Genomic DNA, 26,878 nt, shown 5'->3' with positions numbered 1-26,878 from the left:
TCCAGCTTATGAGAGGATTTTTAATAGGCATAGTGTCCATAGTTTGACCCATTTTCTGCAATAGTAATTTATAAAGAAAGTTCCTCATATGGTGATTTATATTCCTTTCATGTACAGTGTTTGATGAATTGACATAAGAGAATTTTACGGGAATTCTGATAAATATATAAATTGTGGAAGACATCACCTGAGGGCATTTATAGGAGGTCCTTAAAATTTTTTATTTATTTATTTGTTTGAAAGATGGAGGAGAGAGAGATAATGGGCATGCCAGGGCCTCCAGCCATTGCAAATGAATTCCAGACACATGCTCCACTTTGTACATCTGGCTTTACATGGGTCCTGGGGAGTCAAACTTGTGTCCTTAGGCTTTGCAAGCAAGCTCCCTAACTGCTGAACCATCTGTCCATCCCAGGAAGGTACTTCTAACTTTTGGTCAGTATTTTAACGTGATTCTTTTTTTTTTTTTTTTTACAACTTTGTGTTAAGATTATCATTTTATAAAATAAAGATAGGAATATGTATTTTTCTTCACACTGAAAGTGCTTTTGCATCTGTATTTATCTCTGGGTTGTTAGTGTTGTATAGAGGGTGGACTACTTTTTTCTTATGTTCACATAGAAAAGCTTCAACTAACCAGATGTTGGTAATTCTCTGAGGTATAGTAATTCTCTGAGGCATAGTTCTGTGGGAGACTGAAAGTATCTTTTTTGTTGTTGTTTAGTTTTTGGTTTTTTTTTTTTTTTGTTTCTTCAAGGTAGGGTCTCACTCTAGTCCATGCTGACCTGGAATTCACTATGTAGTCTCAGGCTGGCCTTGAACTCATGGCGATCCTCCTACCTCTGCTTCCCAAGTGCTGGGGATTAAAGGTGTGTGCCACCACTCCTGGCTTCTGAAAGTATCTTTTAATTAAAGACCGCTAACATCAGGACTTTTTTTTTTATAGGAAGCTTTCTGTTTCATACAGTATCCTGCCTTGTTCCTGATAATCTGCCAATGCAGTAAATTGGAAGACAAGTGTCACCAGGATAACCTGTAATGGGCAAGGAGCCACAGAGAGAAAATATTTCTTTTAATTTTTAACCTTGGTTTGAAAGGTAAGACCATTTAAATCATTAGGCGTTTACTGCTGGGATGTTGGACATCAGGGAAACTGTTCTCTCCTGAGGCCCTAGAGCTGGTGGAAGAAGGCGTAAGGCAGTCTGAGCTGCCCACAGTATAATATGGAGGGTTAGCAAGTAAAACCAGCAGCTTTAGTGGTCTGCTTTGGTGTAGCTAGGAACCGAACACAATGGGTTTCGGGTTTCTGGCTCCTGGGGGAACTGAGCTGGGCACTAGCCAACCCTGTCTGGCTGAGGTAGTGTGCAGAGGAGGATTGTTATAGAGACCTACCACCAAGGCAACCTTGCTTATGGGTTACCTGGCTCTGTGTGTTCATGTGGTGTTTTTTTTTTTTTTTTTTTAATAGCAGTGGTTTCTAGTCACCACCTATCTACTTTGAATCCGAATTGCTATTACTTTAGAAATCTTTATTGGAACTTTTGATTACAGGCCTGAGATTGACTTTGAACCTATGACGTTTGGCCTAGTTTCCTAGTAGGAAAGCCACATAAAAGAGCCTTTTTGTGGTTCTTGCAAATATGCTTCATTTAGTTTGATTTGGGGTGACAGTGTACCTCAGTGAGGGGAGCCAGGCTGTTGTCATCACCTTTCTGAACTGGTGCTAGCTCTAGTGCTAGAAGTTAGATCTGGATCACAAGGTGTTCTAACTGTATGAGCACCTACAGTTGTTTGCTGTATCTGATCTTGATCTCTGCTTCTAACCATGCACTTTTTCCCTAGGCATCTAGAATGCTGATTTGTATATGACCTCCAAAGCCCACAGGAATGGTCCTGCTTAACCTTAGGAGGCTCCACTTGACCTTGGACAGTGGTGCTCTTACTCTTTGCCCCATACTCCAGTTCTTACATGACTCTTCATATTTCTCTAGTTGCATCTCCTTACTGTTTGACTACATAAGTCCTACGTAGATTTCTTCCCTTGTCGTGTTTGATCTACGTCCCTTTTATTTCCCCTCCACCCCGTGTTGCCCCCTTCCCCCTCCTTTTCCCTTCTTCCCTCTCTCATGTCCCTCTTCTCTTTTTTTGGTCAAGTCTTTTTGGATTGTCCTAGAATCTTTGTGGTCTCTCCTTGGCAACATAGGACTGACTTCCTTTTCATTAGCTAGATTCCACATAAGCAAGGAGTTTTGAATTCTATTTTATATGTTTAGTATTTTGTAACTAGGAATAACTAATATTTTAGTGAGAGGATCTAAAATTTCAGAGGCATTTCTCAGGACAGTATTTTTGACACTTTGTTTTTCTGTCTTCTTCACTGTTTGTTTTGTTTTTCTTTGCTGACAGAGGTCCTTAGCCTTGGGAGAATGTAGAAAACTCCTTACCTCTAGCTGTTTTTCCCTGGTTTTGCTCACAGTATGTCATCCCATGCCAAGTGTCTCCAGGAGTCCTAGAATCAGTGGCAGATGGTTAAAAATGATTCCTAGACTGGACAGCACTGTTGGTATAAACTAGACTTACTGCAAAGGACCAGATAGGATATATTTAGATTGTGCAGACTGAAAAACAAAAAATGCCCCCAAAAGATACAAAGGTGTTTCAAAAAGGGAGTTTTTTATTTGCAGTCTTATATTGATGAGATTTAAAATACAATTGTGCTTCATTTTCTGTAATATGATCTCTTGACTAAGGAGACTAGAATTAGTTTTTCTAGGGTATAACATTTCACCACTTGGTATTCAAGAGTTAAGAGTTGTTTTCTTTGAAAACCTATTGCAGGGTCTGGAGAGATGGCTTAGTGATTAAGGTGCTTGCCTACCAAGCCTAAAGACCCAAGTTCAATTCTCCAGAACCCACATAAACCAGATGCACATGGCAGCACATGCACCTGGAGTTCATTCACGTGGCTACAGGCCCTCACATGCCCATTTTCTCTCTCTCACCTTCTCCCCACCATAACTAAAAATAAAATATTTTAAAGAAAAAAGCTATTGCAAATCTACATCTCTTCCATTGATATTGATCAATGACAAGATTTTACATGTTTCATCTCTTTTACTCAGACAGGTATTGTGTTCCTGTTAATCATCTCCCAAGTATATCAGTCAGTTGAGTATCTCATTACTTCAAGGCATATATTGACTTCTATTGACTTCTTTAGGTACTTAAAGTATGCTATTAGATTGTAAATTAATGATTTCAAGTTGAAGGCTAAGTAAAAGCTGGACACATGGCTTAGCAGTTAAAGGAACCCACATAACCCAGACATGCAAGGTTGGCGCATGCACACAAGGTGGCACTTATGCCTGGAGTTGGATTGTGGTGACTGGAGACTCTGGCATGCCAGTTCTCTCCCTTTCTCCCTCTCTCCCTCCCTCTCTTCCTCTCTCTCTCATTTACTGTCATGAAAAATAAAAACAGGGCTAGAGAGATGGCTTAGCAGTTAAGGCATTTGCCTGCAAACCCAAAGGACGTCAGTTCAATTCCCCAGGACCCATGTAAGCCAGATGCACAAGATGGCACATGCATCTGGAGTTGTTTGCAGTGGCTGGAGGTCCTGGTATGCCCATTCTCTCTGTTTCTCTCTGCTTATTTACCTCTCTCATTCTCTCAAATAAATAAATTAATTAAAAACATACAAAAACAAAAAAATTGAACATGCTTTATAGCTGCAATTTGAGCCCAGGCAATACATGAGCTGAAGATTTGTATGGGGAATACATAGGGAGTATCTGGGGCACCCTAACTCCTTATGATCAGAAAGTAGTCATGTATCTGTTAAGGTGGTGGTGCTGTAGTATAGTCCTCTTGTCCACACATTTACTCTGTAGTTTAGGTAGACCTCAGCCAAAACCAGATCACATGACACCCATGAAGGCGAATCCACATATCCCTGTGTTTGTTGACTGTTCTTGTTCAGAAAAAATTTCAGTCTTGGCCCAGAGTTCAGATGATAATAAAAACCTTACCACTGATAGGTCATTGAGCTGTATGGGTAGAGCAAGTCAGGAAATAATGATGGAAGTTTGCAAGTGTGTGAATGTCACTGTTGGCACTCCTGCTTTAATAATACGACTGACTAAAACATTTCCCCAAGTATTTGCTGATGAGTATAGTAGAATAACTATAACTACTCCCACCCTGCATTTTTACCAGTTTTATAAGTATGTCCAAGCTAAGTCTCTCTTAGCTCTCATACATATTTTTTGTTTTCTACTCTTAAAATTTTATATATGCTATAACCAGTTGTACTCTTATTTCCTCTCCCCTGCTCCTGTTACCCTGGGGACCCTCCTCTGTTGTGGACCTTAGTTACTACCCTGTGTTGTCGGGGGGGGGGGGGGACAGGGGTGACCATGCCTCAGTATATTTCTACCCAGTCTGTGGCTCTTACACTCTTTCTACCCACTCAATGTTTCCTGAGTCATGGCAGGCCTGTTGGCAGTCTGATTTAGTGTTGAGTTCTCTGTAACTCCTGGATTTCTTCTTTGTTAGGTTTTGATTGAAAACTGTGTCTGTCACCATTGCCCTGGAATTGGTTGCCAGGTTAGCAGTAAGAGCAGTATTCATGTCTCTGCTTCCTCTGCAATTTCTTCTGGGCCCTGGCAGATTAGAGGTGGCATGTCTCGGGGCGGGCAGTTAGTTTACTGTCAGCTATTTTCTTGTCTTATTGATAGAACTTTGATTCTTCTCCATTTTCTCTGCCATCTCTAAAATAAAGCAGATTTTCCAACCAAAAGTGAGAAGAGCTTGGGTTAAAGGGGGTTTATACAAAGTTATTTCAGAGATTTTAAAAAATATTTATTTATTTATTTGAAAGAGAGGCAAATAGAATGGGCGTACCAGCAGTCCATAGCTGCTGTAAACAAACTCCAGACACATGTACCACCTTGTGTGTTTGGGTTATGTGGGTCCTGGAGAATCATACTTGGTTCCTTTGGTTTTGCAGGCAAACACCTTAACCACCCTCAAGAGATTTTTTTTAATTTAATTTTTATTTATTAGAGAGAGAGAGAGAGACAGACAGAAAGAGATAGAGCGAGTGGACATGCCAGAGCCTCTAGCCACTGCAAAGGAATTCCAGATGCATGTGCCACCATGTGCATTTGGCTTATTTGGGACCTGGGGAATAGAACCTGGGTCTTTAGGCTTTGCAGGCATATGCCTTAACCACTAAGCCATCTCTCCAGTCTTCGAGACTTTTTTTTTTGTTGTTGTTTTGGTTTTTCGAGGTAGGGTCTCACTCTAGCCCAGGCTAACTTTGAATTCATTATGTAGTCTCAGGTTAGCTTCGAACTCAAGGCGATCCTCCTACCTCTGCCTCCCAAGTCTGGGATTAAAGGCGTGCGCCATCATGCCCATCTTGAAATTTTGGTTTTTCAAGGTAGGGTCTTGCTCTAGCCCAGGCTGACCAGGAATTCACTAGGTAGTCTCAGAGTGGCCTCGAACTCATAGCGATCCTCCTACCTCTGTCTCCTGAGTGCTAGGATGAAAGGTGTGCACCACACCCCTGGCTGAGAGATTTTCTTGATGTGTAAGTCCACACTTCTCCAGAGAGTGATGGGGGCTTTTCTCTTTGAAGTCTGAGTTTCCTAACCATGGAATTTTGAATTGGTTCCCAGTACCAGGTATGAGTCCTCTCCCACTGAGTGGGCCTCATTTCCAATCAGAGAACAGTTGGTTACCCACAAAGGTTGCATTTCACTATTGCACAAGTTTGTACTTCTTGTCCAGCTGGTTGATTTTGTAATTGAAAGGGTCCCCTGCTTATTCATGCTCTTGGTGACCATTGTCCACTATCTGCTCCCATATGGCTCTCTAGCACTACAGGACTTGCTGGGAAGGAATTAGTTTCCCTTTTGGTTCCAGCTTGATATTCTGATGTCTGTGACCACAGCCTGTGGTGCCTTCAGCAATAGAGTCTTACCTTTTAGCTCTGGTAGGTAATCAAGTGTTTTGGCAATGTCCTACATTGTTTTGGAGACCTCATTGGTTTCATCAGCCCATAGCTTGCTGTTGGGTCAACCCAGTTCTGGGCCTGGGATTTACTAATCAGAATCCATGGTTCTAAGGTTAAGCCTTTCCTCCCTTCTGTCTTGACTATCCCACCTCCTTATTTATCATACATATATGTATATTTAAATCTTTTTTTGTTTGTTTTTTCAAGGTAGGGTCTCTAGCTCAGGCTGACCTGGAATTCACTATGTAATCTCAAGTGCCTCGAACTCATCATGATCATCCTACCTTTGCTTCTTCTGTGCTGAGATTAAAGATATGTGCCACCATGACCAGCCTTATCATCCATACTTTTTATAACAGTGTTGTTTTTTTTCCTCTCAATGAGATGTGTTGACCACCATCAGTTGTAGAATGTCATGGCACATTCTGCTGTAAGTTGTCTTCTAAACTTTGGCTTTGAACATATTTTGCCTGTAGTTGTTTCTTGAGAACCGTTTTTAGGTGAAAATTTCAAAGTGTTGTTAACCCTCTGTTGCATCTTTACCATCCCTGAACTACTCATGTGACTGCTTACTTTCAGCTCTTCCCTCTTTCCAAGTAGTATGCATCTATTCTACTTCTAGTATGAAGATAAGGTTTGAGCTCTTGTAATCATGTCTCCTTCCCTCCTTTTTCTAGCAGTTAAACGCAACTTTTGGGTGAAATCAGTATTAAATGTATTTGGATTAAATTATTTCTTAAATCTCTGGGTAGCATAGTTAGAGAGATTCAACAATTGTGAGCTCCTTTTCTTCTTGGACACAACCTTCCCTGAACTCTATGCCTGTTGCCTCTTTTTGGACAGGTGGTTCTTAATCTCCTTTTTCATGGTTGCTATGTTTCCTCTCATCTTTTTTCTGCAAGTTACCTTGGCTCCTGGGTGTCTTGATCTCTGGTTCCATATATTTGTTTTGGTGAAGCACATTCTCAGAGCCTTGTGAAGCTGTGGGTGACTCTTTCGGAATGTTTTGAAAGTGTTCCTTTCTAGAATTGCTAGTAGAAGAGGCTGGGATCATTCTGCTTGCTTGCTTGCTTGCTTTTTTTTTTTTTTTTTTTAAATATAAGTATTTGTGGTCCACCTCTGTAGAAAAGTGCCCATACTCTGTCTTTACTGCCATGGAATTCCACAGGTGCCTAAGGGATGTCTCACTGCTCACTTGGTGACCTTTGCAGATCCTAAGAACAGCTGTTTGGTAAACTCTGGGAAATTTCTTTATTACTTTTTTGCGTTGGCTATAAAGTTGGGAATTTTTATTGTATATTCTTCTATGTTACATGTGAGGTTTTATACCTGTAATTACCAATACACTGGATTTCAAGTTAAGGCCTAGCCTGGGCTATGTAGTGAGTTTTAAAAAAATGTTGACTGGGAATACAGCTCAGTGGTAGAGCCCTTGCCTAGCAGGCATGAGGCTCTGAGTTCAGTTCCCAGCACTGCTCCTCTCCCCCAAAAGTGTGTATTTTTCTAAAAGTTTTATTAGACTTCTCGGGTGGTTTCTCTTTGCTATTCATAAATTTGATGGCTATTATTTAATTTTTTTTTTGTTCCTCAGTATTGTCTTACCAGAATTTCCACAGGATTGGAGGATTGCATGGGGCTCAACCTGGCACATCTGTGAAGCATTGTGGAACCCTCCTATTTACTTGCTGAGGTTCCATGCCAACTCAGATGTAGCCATGCATTGTACCTTTTTTTCTTTTTAGTTTTTAATTTTTTGAGGTAGAGTTTTACTCTAGTCCAAGCTGACCTGGAATTCATTATGTAGTCTCAGGGTGGCCTTGAACTCACAGTGATCCTCCTACCTCTGACTTCCAAGTGCTGGGATTAAAGGCGTGCACCACCATGCCTGGCTCTTCTTGACTGTCTGGACTCCTCCTCCCCTTCCCTCCCTTCCCTTCCGCTTCCTTATTAAATATTTTATTTAGTTAGTTAGTTATTTGAGAGAGAGAGAGAAGCAGTTAAAATGGGTGCACCAAAGGCCTCTAGCCACTGCAAAGGAACTCCAGACACATGTGCCTCCTTGTGAATCTGGCTTACATAGGTACTGGGGAATTAATTGAACTGGGGTCCTTAGGTTTTGCAGGCAAATGCCTTAACTGCTAAGCCATCTCTCCAGCTCCACTGTACCTTTTCTATCAAGCCATTTTGAGAAGCAGTGTGACAAACATTTGTACACCCTTCTTCCTGAATGGAAACTTACTGAGGGGGCTTGTCTTCAGCAAACTCTTAACATCTGCTACTCACAAATGATGTGTACTTTCACTCCCCAGGGTCTAAACATGATAGATCACATGAGGGTTATAAACGAGTTTTAAAGTAGTCAAACCTAATTGTTTTATTCCCCAAGTGGTGAGTCTTTCAGCAACTCTGGTCTTAGATGCCATTGTGGTCGAGAGTCTCTTCAGCTTTCCTCAGAACAGGATATTAATTGTATTCCCAGATGTGATGTGAATTGTCCAGTAGGATATGATCTGCCAGGACAGACTGCTCATGGGATTAGTATTCCCACTGCCCATGTGCATTTCATTTACTGTACCCCATTCTAAGAGTACTTTGGGGCTGGAGAGATGACTCAGCGGTTAAGGTGCTTGCCCACAAAGCTTAATGACTAGGGTTCTATTCCCCAGTACCCATGTAAACTGGCTGCACAAAGCAGCACATGCATTTAAAGCTCTCTTTTACACACACACACACACTCACAATCACTCAAAGTATTGTGAAGTATCTAAGTATATCTAAAAGCAGGAAGCCCAATGTCTGGCAGTGTGATGGGCACACATAAGTGTGCTCTGAATCGGGTTTCCATGTTTAGTAGAAAACTGGAATGCAAGATAGTTAATGTTCTGGTGGAGAAGCTGGAGACTGAAGCACTTAAAAGAGCTCAGGACTAAGTCAGCTTGTACCTTCTTCACTGAACTAATTCCTGATCAGTTTCAGCAGTCTGCAGTTTGCCTTTACTTCCCCTTGTGTATCAGGTTGTATGTACAAAAGAAAGTCCTTCCTGTGGATTAAGTTTATTCATTACTTGTGGTCTAGGGACTATTGAGACAGCCTCGAGCTGTCTCATGATGTTTACATGTGATTACATATAAACTGATCACAGTGTACTAAATCATTTTGCCAATTTTCTCCTCTTAAGAGAGTTGGTTATAGTTCCAAAATGAACCTGACCCCCCCACACACAAATTTGTAGTTTTTTTAAAGTTGTATGTATGTGAAAATGTATGTTTCTGTGTGTATTTCGTGCACATGTGCTATAGTGTGTGTGTAGGTCAGAGGACCTGAGACTACATAGTGAATTCCAGGTCAGCCTAAGCTAGAGTGAGACCCTACCTTGAAAAAACAAAAAGGTGTGTGTGTGTGTGTGTGTGTGTGTGTGTGTGTGTGTGTGTGTATAAGTTTATTTTTCTCAGAGTAGCCTCGAACTCATAGCGGTCCTCCTGCCTCTGCCTCCTTAGTGTTGGGATTAAAGGCATGTACCACCACGCCTAGCCAAAAAAAATTTTTTTTTAAGAAAAAAATGAGACCTTGTATAGGAACATATATTTGATACATTTAAACTAACTGACAAAAGCTAGTGGATTTTTCTTGATTTTCATTTGACCTTCCTTCCCTTCTCCTGGTCCCAACCTCCCACCTGCCTTCCCTCGTACCAGGCTGGCCTCAATCCTCTGGGTTCTTGCTTCTGCTTCCCAAATATCTGGGGCTACATGTGTGTACTAACATGCTTGACTTTGACATCCTATGTGTAAAAGTGAAGTAGATGATGAGGTAGGTGATCCTCCTCCTGCCTTCTTCTTTGCATCTTATGACCACAGTATTTGTAGGCTTTTGCTCTCTGAGAGTTGTGTGCTCACAGTGAAGCTAAGAATTAAGGCGACAAGCCATACATCTGTGTCATTTGCTACCAAAGCACAGTTTATGAACAAGAACATAGTGAAAACTAGACTTTGGGTGGAAATATGGTTGAGACTGAAGGACACATGGTAATTAGTGTGAGATTTCTTAGGACATTAATTTAATTAAAAAAAATATTTTATTTGAGAGTGAGGGCAGATAGAAAATGGTCATGCCAGGGTCTTCAGCTGCTGCACATGAACTTCAGATGCTTTTAAAAAAAGGCCAGAGCCAGGCAAGGTGGTGCACACCTTTAATCCCAGCACTCGGGAGGCAGAGGTAGGAGAATCGCTGAGAGTTCGAGGCCTCCTGGGGAATAAAATAAAATAAAGGCCAGTACAGAAGCTCACTATCTTCACTGGTCCAAGCCGTTACCCCTGCCCCCCTGCCTCTTTCTGTCTCTTTAGTGGCAGGGCCTCACTCTAGCCCAGGCAGGCCTCAAACTCACAGTGCTTGCTTGCTACTCCTACCTCAGCCTCCTAAGTGTGGGGATTAAAGGCATGTACCACCACACTTGGCTCTGGTCCCAGAATCTTTTGGGTCAGGCTCAGCCTTTTCCCACCCTTCATTGGTGTCCCAGAACACACTCAACCCTTTCCCTCTTTTTTTTTCTTCTCCTCAAGGTAGGGTTTCACTCTAGTTCAGGCTGACCTGGAATGCACTATGTAATCTTAGGGTGGCCTCGAGTTCATGGTGATCCTCCTGCCTCTGCCTCCTGACTGTTGGGATTAAAAGCTTGAGACACCACTCCTAGTTTCTCTCTCTTTTTTGTGAATGTACTTGCCACAACTTTTGTGTCATCTCCTTTGTCAAATCTGCTGTCTATGCCCATTTAGAATAGTTTGTTATTAAAGGACTTCATTTCATTTCCACTATGGATACTGTAGTATACAATCTTTTCCCCCAAATTTGATATTCATCAGCTTTGAAACAGACCTGAGCTGTGCTATATATTCTTCTAAGCGGTAGGCACCATTTATGTTGTGTTCTTGAGGGCAGTGCGGGCATGTTGGTGCATGCTTTTAATCCCAGCACTGGGGTGGATGACAGTGAGTTCCAGGCCAGCGTGGGGCTACAGAGTAAGTTCCAGTCAGTCAGGGCTAGAGTGAGGTCCTTGATAAAATCAATAAATAAAAAAAACATTTTAAGCTGGGCATGGTGGTACATGCCTTTAATACCAGCAGAGGTAGGAGGATTGCTGTGAGTTCAAGGCCACCCTGAGGCTACATAGTGAATTCCAGGTCAACCTGAGCTAGAGTGAGACCCTATCTTGGAAAAACAAAAAAAACCAAAACAACACATTTTAAATGGAATTGATTCTTTTATTTAATGTTTCATTATTTACTACTTTCAAAAGAAAGTAGATGTATCAAAAAAAGAGGGGAAAGAGTTTGGGGTAGGTGGGTGTTGGATACAAAAATATAACACTTGATTTGGATAAATTGTGAGAGCCAAAAAAGTGGAGCTACTGTGAATTAACTTTGCTTCTCTAAAGAAATACAAGGATTGCCTGATACTCCCCTATCCTGTCCGCACTCAGAGCCTGGGCTACCTAGCTAAACCTTGTCTATTTCCCTTCCCCATCTAAAAGAGGTGGTGATATATTATTTTTAGTAGATACTTTGATGTTATATTGTATTAATTGAGGGAGGATAAGCTGGATACCTTTGTGAAGTTGGCACCTTTACTACTGAGCTTGAGCTGTCTAGTTGGTTTGTGTGTTTTTCTTTCCTATTTATATTTAGAACTGTTCAAAAGTCATTTGGTTTTACTTATTTGTATGTTTCTGCATCTTGTGGAAATTACGTTTCCCTGGGTACTGAACACTAAGTTTTGCTGTTGAAGTAGTTTATCATTAACTTAAGCCCTGAGAGCCACCCATCACAGTGACTCTGCATTCTCCTATTTATAGATACTCTCCTCCCCATCCCTTCTTAGTGGCATGCAGCTTGGAGCCTGCAATAGCAACCACCAAGCCCTTCTTGAACTCACCCATTTGGATCTTGTCAGGCACTGTCCACCATGTTTTGCGCTTGCACGAATCCAGGACTGAGAAGTCCCGAGAGTCCCAGGTGTCTGGACACTGCAGGAGTAGCTAAGCCAGGGAGTATAGCCCAGTCACAGCTCACTTTGTCAGTATATCCTGTCCTAGGCTGCTTATAAACTTGGCCAGAGGTCTGGTGTAAATGTGCCTGTGCTTATAGAAAAAGCAAGTTTTGTTTGGCCCTTAGGAGACCACAACAATTTAGCTCTTTCCAGGAGAAAATCGAGAAATTACTGTTTTGTGGTGTTACTGATCACACAGATATCATTGTTTCCCAACATGTTTGAGTGACCTAGGCATTTTCTTCCTCTTACTACATTTAAAAAATATTTTTTATTTTATCTTTTTATTTATTTGAGAGAGAGAGAGATACAGAAACAGGCAGGTAGAGAGAGAATGGGCACGCCTCCAGCCACTGCAAACGAACTCCAGATGCGTGTACCCCCTTGTGCATCTGGCTTATGTGGGTCCTGAGGAGTTGAACCTGGGCCCTTTGACTTTGCAGGCAAGTGCCTTAAACACTAAGCCATCTCTCCGGTCCCTTTTTACTACATTTTTGAGTTAGATTATAAGAGGAAATAAATTGTCTGAGACATAACATGTATTTTTAAATTTAGCCAATTTAAATTTTTGAATTTAAATCTATTTTAAACTTAATCTACCCCAGTTCTGAATCACCTGTGTCCCCACTGATTCAAGAGCTAACTCTGCATTATTTTCAGGTGATGAATTTGAGAACTTATTGTTGCTACACGTAGTACTTGATATTAGAGGTTAAAACACTTGGCTTTTCTTGTAATCTTTTCTGAATTGAAGAATGTCTTGCTCAACTTATATTTTAAGAATGAACATGGCTTTTCTTGTTCATTTTTTAAAAGGGAAAGCATAACCATTGTCCTGCACCCACCCACCCTCACATTGGCTATACTTTTTTTGTGTTTTTGATATAGTATCTCTTGTAGCCAAGGCTGGCCTTGAACTTCTTATCCACTTGCCTCAGGTCTCATGTTCTGGGATTATAGTCAGGTGTCCCCATGCCCAGCCCAAAGTGGCCTTAATGTGGAAAAAGTTGTCAGTGCTTAACTTGGGCTATAGATGGGATGGGGGATGATTTCAATACCAAGATAGAGCCCTCGCTCGAGTCATGATTATACTAGTGATAGAATTAGTGCCACGCTGCAGTAGGCCTGCTGCCAGTGATGTGTGACTCAAGCATGTAAGCGCTGTCAGTCCATATTAGATGGCTGAGATAAACTCACATGGACTCGAACTCCTTTTCTTCAGCTTCCACTTTTTTTTTTTTTTTTTTTTTTCCAAAGTAGGGTCTCACTCTAGCCCAGGCTGACCTGGAATTCACTATGTAGTCTCAGGGTGGCCTTGAACTCGCCATGATCCTCTTACCTCTACCTTCCATGTGCTGGGGTTAAAGGCATGCACCACCATGCCCGGCATTTATTTACCCATTTATTTGTGTGCATGCATGTGTGCATATGGGAGGTGCATATTTAGGTAAGAGGACAACTGTGTTCCACCTCCTTTGAAACAAGGCCTCTTTCTGGTGCAAATGAACTGTCTGATTGCAGAGGAATATCTGATTAGGTGGCCTATCAGACCAGCTTGCCCATGATTCTTCTGGCTCTACCTGCCATTGTCACAGGCACTTTGGGATCACTTTGCATTGGTTTTGCAACAAGTACTTTGAACTGCTGAGTTTTCTCTCCAGCCTCATCACTTTTACTTTTTGATGTGGCTTCCAGCAAAATGAAATTTAGGTGTGGGTTACATGACATTTGTGTTATCCAGAACACACTTGGGTGTTAGGGCCCTCCTTGGAGCTTTTTTTGGTTTTTCAAGGTAGGGTCTCACTCTAGCCTAGGCTGACCTGGAATTCACTATGTAGTCTCAGGCTGGCTCCCAAGTGCTGGGATTAAAGGCGTGTGCCACCATGCTCAGCCCTCCTTGGAGCTTTGAAAGAAAACCTGGGGGTATATAGGAATTTGAACTTAGGCTGGAGAGATGGCTTAGCAGTTAAGGCACTTGTCTGCAAGGCCTAAGGACCCAGGTTCGGTTCTCCAGATCCCATGTAAGCCAGGTGTGCATGATGGCTCATGCATCTGGAGTTTGTTTGCAGTGGCTAGAGGACCTGGTATGCCCATTCTTTCACTCTGTCTCTAATAAAACAAATAAAATAAAAACCTTAAAAAAAGAATGTGAAGCTGTGTGTGGTGGCGCACACAGGCAGAGGTAGTAGGATTGCCGTGAGTTCAAGGCCACTCTGAGACTCCATAATGAATTCCAGGAAAGCCTGGGCTAGAGTGAGAACCTACCTCGAAAAACCAAAAAATAAAAAAAAAAAAAAAGAATTTGCTTGCCTTGTATACATAAGATCTTACAAATTTCTAGTTTTTTATAATATATTGCCATAGAAATAAGTGATTTAGGACTTATAAAATAAGAATGATCACCATAGAAAGAATCCCTTAAAATAAAACAAAGCTCTCACATATGCATAATAAACCTTTAATTTCACTCCTGTTAAAATTGTTTATTTAACATTTAGATATTTGAATATGTGCTAGAATTTAGAATAGGTGAGGAGGTTCATCCAGCATGGCAGTTCTGCTCTGAATAAATTCATATCTTAAAATAGTGCCTTCATCTGGACACGGTGGTGCACACCTTTAATCCCAGCACTTGGGAGGCAAAGATAGGAGGATGATTCTTGAGTTTGAGGCCAGCCTGAGACAACATAGTGAATTCCAGGTCAGAGGCCCTATCTCAAAAACTCTCTCACTCACTCATTCAAGACAGAGATCTTCCTTACCATTCCTTACCAGTTACAGGTAGGTCCACTAGCAGTTTCTCTTTCTAGAGAAACTAGCAGCTTCTAATACATCTGTTTTAAGTTTTTTTTTTTAAATTTATATATTTTCAAGCAGAGAGAGAAAGAGAGATACAGAGAAGAGGGACAGAGAGAGAATGGGCACACCAGGACCTGTAGCCACTGCAGACTAATTCCAGAAGCATGTGCCACTTTGTGCATGTAGTTTACATGGATTCTGGGGAATTGAACCTGGGTCCTTAAGCTTTGCAGGTATGCACCTTAACCACTTAGTTACCTCTTCAGGCCCCCTTTCATTTTTAAAAAATATTGTTTATTTGTTTGTTTAAAAGAGAGGCAGACATAGATAATATGGGAGCACCAGGGTCTTCTGCCATTGCAAACAAACTCCAGGCACATGGGCCACTTTGTGCATCTGACTTTACATGGGTACTAGGGAATCGACCCTGGGTTGCCAAGCTTTGTAAGCAAGCACCTTTAACCGCTGAGCCATCTCTCCAGCCCTGATATATATTTCAGTGTTAATTGTAGGGCCATTGTTTTTCTGGGCCCTTACTGGAGAGTGATGTGATATATGTTGTACTTCTGTCTTGTTAGAAAGAAACCTACTAATACCTGCTTTTCCAAAAATTGCTCACATAAACACATTCACATGCTTGCATTAGTATGTTTTTCATGGATACATGACTGAATGTACTACACTTTGCATAATCATGGACTATAGTGATCCTTGGTTGTTCTCTTGTAAATACAAGCAGCCATGACATTAGAAACACCTGGGAACTTGCTGGAGCTGCAGCCCTTTCCTGCGCTAACACAAACCATGCTTTATAAGACACTTGGTGGTTCCTGTGCTCAGGAAAGTTTGGAGAAGTACTGCACAGTAGCTTCTGTTGGCTGAGTGCCTGTAGCTTCCAGCCACATGTTGCTGCCTCACAATTTGGTGAGGATACTGAGGCTTTAAAAAAAAAAGCAGTTTTTCACATAAACCACAGGTTTCTCATAACATTAGCTCTATTGCTTAGTGCCCATTTTCTGTAGCAGTTTATTTCCAGCTTGCAGTTTTGAAGAGAAATTTCATGCAGGGAAGTATGGCAAGAGCAGACAGCAGGGGACCATATCTTGTCACATCATCTGGGAGAAAGCAGCAAGATTGAGCTAAGTGGGGCTGGGTTATAAAATCCCAAGGTTTACTTATTCCCCTCCCCTTTGACACATCACCTTCAACAAGGCTCTCTGTTCCAAAGGCTTCATCAGCTAGCTGGGGACTAAATATGAAACTTACTTACAAACACATGATGCTATTGGGGACATTTGTATTGACAACATGTAGACAATATACTATTACCATAGTCCTCTCCCACCCACTTCCCTTTTCCCCCCGTCTTATCCCCCATCCACTGAATCCCTTTTTTCCAACTAACCTCTTTTCCATTTTCATGTCATCGTTTTTCCTCCTCCTGTTATGCAGGTCTTGTGTAGGTACTGTGAGCCACTGTGAGGTCATGAATATCAAGGCCTCTTTGTGTTTGGATGACAGCAGTATTAGCAGTCTTCCCCTTCCATGGGCTCTTGCATTCTTTCTGCTAACTCCTCCACAATAGTTCAGATCTTAGAGGGTGGATAGGGATGTTTCAGTTAGTGCTGAACATCCCATTGTCATTTCCTCGTAGTACTTTGATTCGTTTTTAATCACCCCAGTGGTCACCTCTATCTGTAAAGAATAGCATTAATATTGGACATAAAGGTGGGTAATTTAAGGCTGGAGAGATGGCTTAGTGGTTAAGGCGTTTGCCAGCAAAGCCAAAGGACCCTGGTTCGATTTCCCCAGGACCTATGTAAGCCAGGTGCACAAAGTAGAACATGTGTCTGGAATTTGTTTGCAGTTTCTAGAGGCCCTGGCTTGTTCATTCTCTTTCTCTCTCACAAATAAGTAAGTAAAATACATTAAAAAAAATAATCTAGAGGGCAGTTTGGTGGGCATATTATATACATTTAGTAGTAGTACCCCTCCCTCCCATGGCTTACAACCTTCCCAGCCATAGGCTTTTGATTAGGTTTTCAGTATCAGGCATGAATTCCTTCTTAGAGTGGTCCTCAAGTTTAGTAAAGAGTAGTTGGTTTCCCTCATAACAAATGTGCCGCCATTGCACCAGTTGGCATGGCTGGCCTTCTGTAAGGCTTGTAGGTTCCATTGCTGTTTAAGACCATTGATGACTTTTCTCCCTCCAAAAGCTGTATGCTGCATAGCTGTTTCCAGCATCCTAACAGCTAGTTAGTATGAAGGAGGTTTCCAGCTCAGCTCATTTGTTTTTTCATTGACGTACAGCCCAAGCATGTGAAACCTTCTGCAGTAGTGTTTTACCATCTACTTCTGGTGAGGAACCAAGTGCATTGACAGTAGCCTTTAATGTTTGGGGGGGCACCAGTGAACTTCCTGACAAAATAGCTCACTGGAAGGTATCTCATCCCTGACACTGAATTTTTCTTGTAACAATCTAACAGTCAATGGCTTCTGGGCTAATGAAGAGGTAGGTTTCCATATGGCTTATTCATAACACCTTTATTTTTTTATTAATCCTTTTCCTACTCCATGCTACCCTACATCCCCTATTCTGGCCCCCCTTAGGCCACTTCACCTTATTTTACTGCCTCCCACTTACATATCTACTTTACTTTCCCCTTAAGCTCTCCCCTCTTCTCCCTCCCTTCCTTATGATCTATTGTTGGTTTTAGAGATAGGATCTTGCTAAGGTACCCAGGCCAGCCTCAAATTTGGATTCCTCTGTTCTCAGTTTTCTGAGGCTAGGGTTATAGGCCCACACTACCATGCCTGGCCAGAATAGGTTTGTTTTTAAAAGAATTCCCTTTACCTGAGGGAGAGAAGTCTAACTGTACAATTATTACTTTGAACATACCTTCTTTCTACTCCAAAGGGCACCAATAGAAACCAGGGTCAACCCTAAAGTAACTAATTTACCAGGGCCATTTTTCCACTCAGTTTGCAGCTACTGTAGGAGTAGTCTGAGCTTGTGATGTGCCTGATAGAAAATTTATTACAGAAATAACATATTTCAAATGTTCTTCACTAACTAGTGGAAAATGGAAGGAATTAGTCATTTTATAGTACATGCCAACATTTAGAGAGGATGAGATAGGAGGATTGCCATGAGTTCAAGGCCACCCTGAGATTACATAGTAAATTCCAGATCAGTCTGGGCTAGAGTGAGACCCTGTCTCAAAACAAACAAAAGTATATGTGCTTTTTGGGTTTCATGGCTCACACATACAATCCCAACACTCAGGAGTCTGAGGAGGTAGGTTCACTGTGAGTTAGAGGCCAACCTGGGCTACAGAATAGGTTCTAGGTCAGTTTGAGCTAGCGTGAGAACCTGCCTCAAAAATTTAAAAAGTGGGGGCTGGCAGGTTGGCTAATGGTTAAGGTGCTTGCCAGGACCCAGGTTCGATTCCCCAAGACCCACGTAGGCCAAATGCACAAGGTGGCAGATGCATCTGGAGTTTGTTTGCAGTGGCTGAAAGCCCTGGTGGGCCCGTTCTCCCCCCTCCCCACCTCTCTCAAGTAAATAAAATAGATTAAAAAAATTTTTTAATGTATGTGTTGTACATAGCTGTGACTTTCCTTTACCTGGATATTGATGATCTTCCTTGCTGATAACCTGAACAGGGAACACTTGGCCAGGTGCGTGGTAAAGCTGCAGCTGATGAAATGCGGAGGTTGTCTGTGGAATTTTTCTGTGGCATCAGTATGTCTCAGCACACTCAGGAGCCTGCAGTGAATGAATGTCTTGAGTAACTAGTGTTGGCTTCTGTTCTGTTTTGTTTCGAGATAGGATCTTGCTCTAGCCCAGGCTGATCTGGAATTTACTATGTAATCTCAGGGTGGCCTTGAACTCATGGTGATTGTCCTATCTCTGCCTCCTGAGTGCTGGAATTAAAGGTGTGCAGCACCATACCCGGCTGCAAATGGTTGTTTCTACTGAGGACTTGGCTCAGTGCTGTCACCTGTTAACTATGGGTCAGATGTGGCCTTTGAGATGTTCTTCTCTATAGTTAGATGAGATATTGGGCTCTCTTCATATGTCCATTTCTAACAAATAACTTGAAGAGAGCACATGGCTTATGTGGTTGAGAGGGTAAAGGTACAGTTGAGAAATCTGAATATATGTACTATGTGAAATGTTATTCAAAGGTAGATTGTCAAGTGTTTTTTTTTTTTTGTAGTGACATATTAATTTCTTTAAGTCTTCAAAATGTAGGCTTTAGTTTCTTTAATTCCTTTATTAGGAACTGTATAGATCATGGGGCTGGGTAGATGGTTCAGTAGTTACAGGTGCTTGCTTGCAAAGCCTGCCAGGGTAGATTCAAGTCCCAAGGAGCCACATAAAGCCAGGTGTACAAAGTGGCATGTGTCTGGAATTCATTTGTAGTAATAAAGGGTCCCTGGCTTACCTATACTCACTCTCACTCTGTTTCTCTGTCTCTTTCGTAAATAGAAGAAAGGAAGTGGGGGGAGAAGAAAGGAAGGAAGTATGAGAGAGAGAAAAAGAATTTTGCAGATCTTGTCATCCTTAGATGGCTTCTGGGTTTTGGCCACCAAAGAGCCGTGCTTATTTAGTGTCTTTGCCTTTTGGGAGAGATCTAATTTGTTCAGTCTCATCCATTGATCAAGATAATGGTTCTATGAAGAAAGTTGTTCATCCTGTCAAAAAATTGGGGGGAGGGTTTTTTTTTTGGTTTTTTTTTTTGCCTTTTTCGGCATTATACTCATTGGTTTTTGGAGACAGAGTTTTACTCTGTAGCTTGGGCTAGCCTTGCATCCCAGGTTAGCCTTGAACTTACTGTGTAGCACACACTAGCATTGAACTTGTGCTCATCCTGCCTCGTAATGAATCCTGACCTCTCCCCCACCTCCAGGGTCTCATTCTGGTCCTGGCTGACATAGAGCTCACTCTGTAATCCCAGGTTGGCCTCAAACTCATGACCATTCTACCTCTGCCTCCCAAGTGTTGGGATTAAAGACACGCACCACCACACCCACCTTAAATTTTTATTCATTTGTTTGTATGTGTACATGCATGCAAATACCAGAGCCTCTTGACACTGCAAATAATGCCAGATGTTTGTGCCACTCTCGTCTCATTTGTGGGTAGTTTGGGAATTGAACTTGAGGCAGTAGGCTTTGTAAGCCAGTGCCTTTAACCACTGAGCCATCTTCCTAGGCCCAAGATTACTTTTGTAGGCTAAAATTTTGTGAAGTTTTAGCATTTTCAATGTTTTTCCTTTTTCTTTTTCTTTTCTTTCTTTCTTTTCCAGTTTTTCACACAGGATCTCACTCTAGCCTAGACTGACCCAGAATTCACTATGTAGTTTTAGGCTGCCCTTGAACTCACGGGGATCCTCCTACCTCTTCATCCTGAGTGCTGGGATTAAAGGCATGTACCACCACACCTGGCTCTCAAATGTTTTTTGTTTTGTTTTTCTTTTTTTAAATAATTTTTAAAAATTTATTTGAGAGCGACAGACACAGAGAGAAAGACAGATAGAGGGAGAGAGAGAGAGAATGGGCGCGTCAGGGCCTCCAGCCTCTGCAAACGAACTCCAGACGTGTGCGCCCCCTTGTGCATCTGGCTAACGTGGGACTTGGGGAACTGAGCCTCGAACCGGGGTCCTTAGGCTTCACAGGCAAGCGCTTAACCGCTAAGCCATCTCTCCAGCCCTTGTTTTGTTTTTCAAGGTAGGGTCTCACTTTAGCGCAGACTGACCTGAGTAGTGTATGTAGTATCAGGGTGGTCTTGAACTCATGGTGATCCTCCAACCTCTGCCTCCTGAGTGCTGGGATTAAAGATGTGCGCTACCACACTTGGCTTGATTTTTTAAAAAAGTAGATTAAAAAATATTCTCTAGCTGGGCATAATGGCGCATACCTTAGTCCCCATCCTTGGAAGGCTGGAGCAGAAGAGTCACTGTTGTTGTTTGTGGCCAGCCTGGGCTAGAGTAAGACCCTGCCACTAAAAAAGAAGAAAGTGAATTCTGATAAGAATGTATTCTTACTGGTGTTACTCACTAGGAAATGATTTTGTGGCTTTAATATGAAACTGATTTTACTTGTCTCTTAATAACAAGCTGTCATTTCAGACTAAACAAGTGAAATTTGGACTATGGAAAATGAATAAGTAAAGTTGAAATTTTATGAACTCTCTGCATTTCATTTAGAGCAGCATGTTTTGGAAATTTGATCTTCACTCATCATCCCACATAGACACACTGCTAGAGAGAGAAGATGTAACACTGAAGGAGTTGATGGATGAGGAAGACGTTTTACAGGAGTGCAAGGCTCAGAACCGCAAGCTTATAGAGTTTCTAATAAAAGCAGAATGTCTCGAAGATTTAGTATCATTCATTATAGAAGAACCTCCTCAAGACATGGATGAAAAGATCAGATACAAGTAAGAAAATTCAATCTTCTCTTAGGGCGGGGCTAAAATGAGTGATGGTAGAAGCTTGTACTTTTCCAAGAATTCCCTAGAGCTACTGCAGCCATTGCCAGAAGGTTGATATGGTCAAGAGTGACAGGCTCCATGGGCCACCTTCTAGAGCTATGCCAGGAGTCGAAAAGTAAGTGAAATGAATTTCAACTGGAAGGACAAAAGGCTTTATAAAGTAATGAGCAGTTTCTTAAAATATAAAGATGATCAAGTTAAGTTTCTTCTCTGCTTTGCAGATAGGAAGTCAAAGACTATCTATCCACCCAAGATTGCTTCAGGGTGGTGGAGGGTTCTGGAGAGCTTTGCTTTTATGGTGTAGTCTGAAAACAAAGACACAGCTCATGGAGAACCTCAGTGAAACTTTATTTAAGCAACAGTTAGTCATGGTTACAAACTGAAGGGCACAGTGCAGTGAGAATCCATCATTTCTATTACTTTTAACACCTGTTATTTCTACCCTTGGGAGCACTTTGTGAATACTCCATGAGTATGCTAGCTAATAGTGAGGTTTTACTTATTTTTCCATATCCAATAATATGGAAATAACCCCACCCAAAACATACATTAGGGAATAAAAAAAATGACTAATTATGCACTAAATAAATTTAGTAGAATAGGATGAACCAAGGCCGTGGTGGTGGGTTTTTTGGGGGGGGGGTGGAAGCAGGAGGTTGTGTGTGTTTCATGTGTGTGACTATCTGTATGCAAGTTCTGAACCTAGAGCTTGGTGATTTGGCTCGTCTTGCCCCAGGAATTATCCTGTCACTGCCACCCCAATGCTTGGTTTACAGGTGTGCACTGTCATGCCTGGCATTTAACATGCCAAGGATTAAAGCTCAGGTCTTCATGCTTAAATGGCAAGAACTTTACATGAAGCCTTCTTCCCAACCTTGGAAATATTTGCTAATGCCTTTATGCTGCTGGTGGTTTGTATGTTCAAAGGTGCTATATTCTCTGTCATCCATTAAGATTGATGCCTGGCATTCCATGGAAGCTTCCACTTGGAGACCAGTCCCTTCCAAAGGAAGAATTAAAGAATATTAGCAGTAGAAATTCTGTGCCCTGTCCTGCAAGAAAGATGCCTTACTGCTTTAGAATTCCTGCCACAAGCCAATGTGGGTGTTATGAAGTGGGTCCAGGAGCCCTCCCTTTAAGCTCTGAGTAGGCAGGTGGCTTCTCTTCTTGGGTCTGTTTCTTCACATGTTAAATGAAGTTATTCTTTACCTGGGGGAAGAACAGACATTTTAAATATTTATTTGTTTGAGAGAGAAAGAAAGAAAGAAAGAATGGGCACACCAGGGCCTCTAGCCACTGCAAACAAACTCCAGACAGATGCATGTGCCACCTTAGGCTTTGCACGCAAAGTGCCTTAACTGCTGAGCCATCTCTCCAGCCCAAGAATAGGCTTTAGGGGTGGGGCAGTTTAAAGGTAAGGTCTCACTCTAGCCCAGGCTGACCTGGATTCACTATGTAGTCTCAGGCTGGCCTTGAACTCACAGTGATCCTCCTATGTCTTCCTCCCCAAGTACTCATATTAAGAGCATGAGCCATCACGCCCAGCTCAAGAATAGGCCTATCTTATGTAGCAGTTACTTTCTTATTACTGGGACAAAACTCCTGACCAGAAGCAGCTTGAGAGAGGAAAGGGTTTATTTCAGGTTACAGTTTTGAGGGGACACTGAATCATGGCAGGGAAAACATAGCAAGTACATGCCTGTAGCAAGACATTAGGGGAAAGGAAGTAGTCTGAGTGAACTAGATGAGCACCCCTGTGGACACGGACTAATCTCAGAATTTGCCCCCAGTGACTTACCTCCTATTGCAAGGCTCCCCAACTTTTTCAAATTGCCTCCATCTGGGGAAAAGTATTCAAAAACACAAATGGCTTCACCTTAAGTGAAGTAGTTACTGAAAAGTTGTCCAGTTTTGTGGTATATGGCATCGAAAGGCTTGGTAATGGTGCCCCCTTGTCAGTGTTGATGTTCTGCCTTTGAGGCTGCAGGAGCCAGGGGAACTGCCTAAATGAACAGACTCCTGGGTGTTCTGAATGGCACCATTTGAAAGGAGTGTGACTTGAGTGGAGCAGTACTCTGCCACATGTTTGCCGAACACACTGTGAAATGACCTTTTTTTGGGGGGGGGGTTTCGAGGTGGGGTCTCACTCTGGTCCAGGCTGACCTGGAATTAACTCTGTAGTCTCAGGGTGGCCTTGAACACAGCGATCCTCCTACCTCTGCCTCCCAAGTGCTGGGATTAAAGGCGTGCACCACCACGCCTGGCTGAAATGACCTTTGATGACTAGAATACCTAGAATAACATTGAGAGCCTTGTCAGATGGGGTTGACCATGGCCCTCTTAAGGAAGATCAGTGTTTTCTAGTTTGAGGATGTGGGGTGATTGCTGTTGTCAGGATGAACCAGACTAAAAAATAAACTCATGGTTTGTCAAAGTCCTTTTAGAAACATAAAGCAGGGTAGGACAGGGACTACTGATGATGATGGGTGGGAGGGCCTGTTCATAGGAAAGCCTCGTGCAGGAAATGACCTTGTTGTTTGTGTATTTATTCAAGGAATGTCCATACAGGCGGCAAGTACATAAGCCCTAAAGTGCCTGTGTGCTTGATGTTCCCCAAGAACAACAGGGTGGTCAGAGAAGGGGCGGCCTCATGAATGGAGGCAGAATGGACAAGACGGGGCTAGGGCAGCCCTAGAGAGATGCTGCCTGAGTGTTTTAGTAGTGGGTAGTATTGCACGACCTTGTTTTCCACAGGCTCTAGACCCTGGAGGGCAGGTGTAGAAAGGGGGGTGGCCTGTTTAGAGGCAGTGAAGATCAACAGAGAAAGGTCTCAGTGAGCTGGGTGGATGTATTAGATGAAATTAAAACTAAAGCAGTTTCCTGGGTGTGGAGTGAAGAGAAAGGGTCAGGAACAACGGTTAGTTTTGGTCCAAGCAGTTGAGGAGTAGAGTGGCCATTTGTCAGGGAAAGGTCAGGCATTTGGCTTCAGCCTTGTCAGGTTTGAAGTGCCAGGTTGCCATGGATAGAGTAGAGACAGGGAGTGGCAGCAGGTGGGTGGGGTCATGTGATACTGAGGCTGGCTGAGATCATCTGCAGAGTTGATGCAGATGGAAGACAGGCTTCCAGACTGGAGATAGGGGCTGCTGGCTGGACTAGGTTTACACATAGGGACTGAGAGTAGCCAGATGCAATAGGAGACCTGAGTCCAGCTGCCATTCCAGAAGCCACAGAAGACAGGCTTCAGAGAGGAAAGAGGAAGTATGATCAGGGAATGCTGCTCACAGGACCTCTGAGCTTGCAGAGTGCAGATATTGGCTGTATCAGTGCAGGTCCTTGGAAGGCAAGGCACGACCTGGCAGGGGTGCTTTTGAGGAAAAGCGTAAGGCAAGCCAAGAAACCTTCTCTCAGTACTGTGCAGCAATAGAGGTGGGAGGGTGCGTAGTAGAGTCAGGAGAGATGTGGGTGTTTTTGTTTTGTTCTACTAAATAGATAAAATGGTCTATATGCTAATGAGAACGGTGCAGTAGAGCGAGTGGTTTCAGCTAAGGAAGTAGCTGTCTGGTGATGCTCTGTGGTAGGGAGGTGAGAGGGAATTGGGGCCCCAAGGACAAGTGGAGGTTGTTCTCGGGAGCAAGGGTAGGCCAGATGCAGGTCTGAGTGCAGTAGTGCTAGGTTCTCTGCTTATTTGTGTCCTCTGTCTGTACAAGGAAACTAGATCTCACACTGTGTGGCCAAGGATTAGAGTAGAGGCTACTTCTGGGTGCTGAATGGTAAGGAGAGATAGAGTCAGTATTCCCGGTCTACTGAAGTCAGAACTCAGCCTCTCATATAATGCTGAGACCCCATAATTTGCTTTTGAGCAGCACAAGCTGGTTGGTTGGTTGATTAAAAAAATTTTTTAAAAATTATTTGCAAGCAGAGAGAGATGAGAAACATAGAATGGTTATGCCAGGGCCTCTGGCTACTGCAAATGAACTCTAGGCACATTTGCCCCTTGTGCATCTGGTTTACATGGGCTCTGGGAAGTCAACCCTGGGTCCTTTGGCTTTGCAGGCAAACGCCTTAACCACTAAGCCATCTTACACCATCTTTCCAACCCATTTGGTTGATTTTTTTGAAGCAAGGTCTTAATGTAGCCCAGGCTAGCATTGAACTCATAGCCATCCTTCTACCTCAGCTTCCTTTATCCTGAGATTGTAGTTGTGAACCACCATGCCTGGCAACAGTAATGTTAAAAGGTGCCAGTGTCCTGACTTGGAGCTGAATATACCCATGCCTTTCGCTTTCTGCTGGACTTGAGTTCACTACCTTTAGTAATCCTCTGTTTGCCAGGAGTTTTCAAATTGGAGCAGATGTGACAGTGTATACCCCCAGCCTTTACAGTAGCACTTCTGCTACAGTTGGATAGAAAATAGAGAGAAATACAAGTAACTGTCTTTCATTAAACACTTCATTTTATGCCTGTTCCTCATCCAGCATTATATTTCAAACCTGGAAACTAAGGAAAAGGATATACTGCTTGTAAGTGGTAAAGGTAGAATTCAAACCCAGTATGAACCCCATAGCTTCAACTATGTGTACTGTCTAACCTTGACCCTGGTTAATGGTTTCATTGTTGAAGGCTCTGTTGTTGCATTATTGAATGATTGTGTTACATAAAACGAAGGAGACTTTAGTTGAGCCAGAACCTCCCAGAAGAAAGCTATTTGGTAATGGGATCCTCATGCCACTCATATGCCCAATCTGCTTTTTCAAACTTCCTCCTCCTATATAGGCTTCTGTGGGGGACATTCTCATACTCTTAACTCTTCAGGCCTTACCAGGTTCTGTGGTTTTCTGTATGTTGCCAGTTGCCTCTGAATTAGGCACTTACACCAGGAAGCCTCCTGTTTACCTTGGATACCTCCAGGTGTGTCACACACATTCTAGCATGCAGACCTCACTGCTGTCTTCCATCGTATAGCTGTTTTCTCTCCTCTCTGATCTGGTCAGGATTTGAACTTGCCATTTCTGGGGCTAGCTGGGGCATCACTCCTAGCTGCCTGATGGAGCTGACAAAGGAATGTTCTTGGAATGAAGAAAGGGAATGTGGGTCAGATAGAGTGTTGTCTAGGGTCTCCAGTATGAAATTGAGTAGGGTAGTAGATCTGCCTGTGCTTCAGAGTGAGTGGTCTGCTCATCAGGCTGGCACATGTGAGCCGATGCAAGAGTTTATGTCTAAAGCTGCAGTGTCTGTGGAAGAACAGAGGATGTAGCAAGAGCTGATCCCTTCTGCTTTCTGTGGGCCTTGTCTTATAGATCATAGTGAACAGTAACAGTGGACTTCTTTCCTGTCTGCCTTATCCCCAGAAGATCCTGGAATTTGGTGTGGAAAACACGGGGTGTGTGTCTGTGTCCATGTGTATCCCCTCCCCCAGAACCACAAGGCTTATGTCCTGTTCCCCTTCAATATATTATATGCATTCTCTTAAGATATAAAGGACTGAACATTTAATAGCTTATCAAAACAACTTTTA

The 26,878-nt window shown here is 42.6% G+C and overlaps 1 protein-coding gene across 16 annotated transcripts in view; it reads left to right on the top strand.

The window, feature by feature from the left end:
• The window catches only part of Ppp6r3 (protein phosphatase 6 regulatory subunit 3), a 161,223-nt gene that overhangs the window by 51,057 nt on the left and 83,288 nt on the right, over window positions 1-26,878 (top strand). For 13 of the 16 annotated variants that reach the window (XM_045144456.1, XM_045144516.1, XM_045144495.1 and 10 more), the window contains 2 exons: window positions 947-1,097; window positions 21,076-21,308. In XM_045144456.1, coding sequence (XP_045000391.1) covers window positions 21,082-21,308 — 227 coding nt within the window. In that variant the 5' untranslated portion in view covers window positions 947-1,097; window positions 21,076-21,081. Of the gene's footprint in view, window positions 1-946; window positions 1,098-21,075; window positions 21,309-26,878 lie in introns of those variants that run through there. The other 3 variants (XM_045144463.1, XM_045144470.1, XM_045144475.1) reach the window with 3 other exon arrangements.

This window comes from Jaculus jaculus, chromosome 1 (assembly GCF_020740685.1).
Source record: "Jaculus jaculus isolate mJacJac1 chromosome 1, mJacJac1.mat.Y.cur, whole genome shotgun sequence".
NCBI lineage: Eukaryota > Metazoa > Chordata > Mammalia > Rodentia > Dipodidae > Jaculus > Jaculus jaculus.
This window is presented reverse-complemented; position numbering and strand designations above follow the sequence as displayed.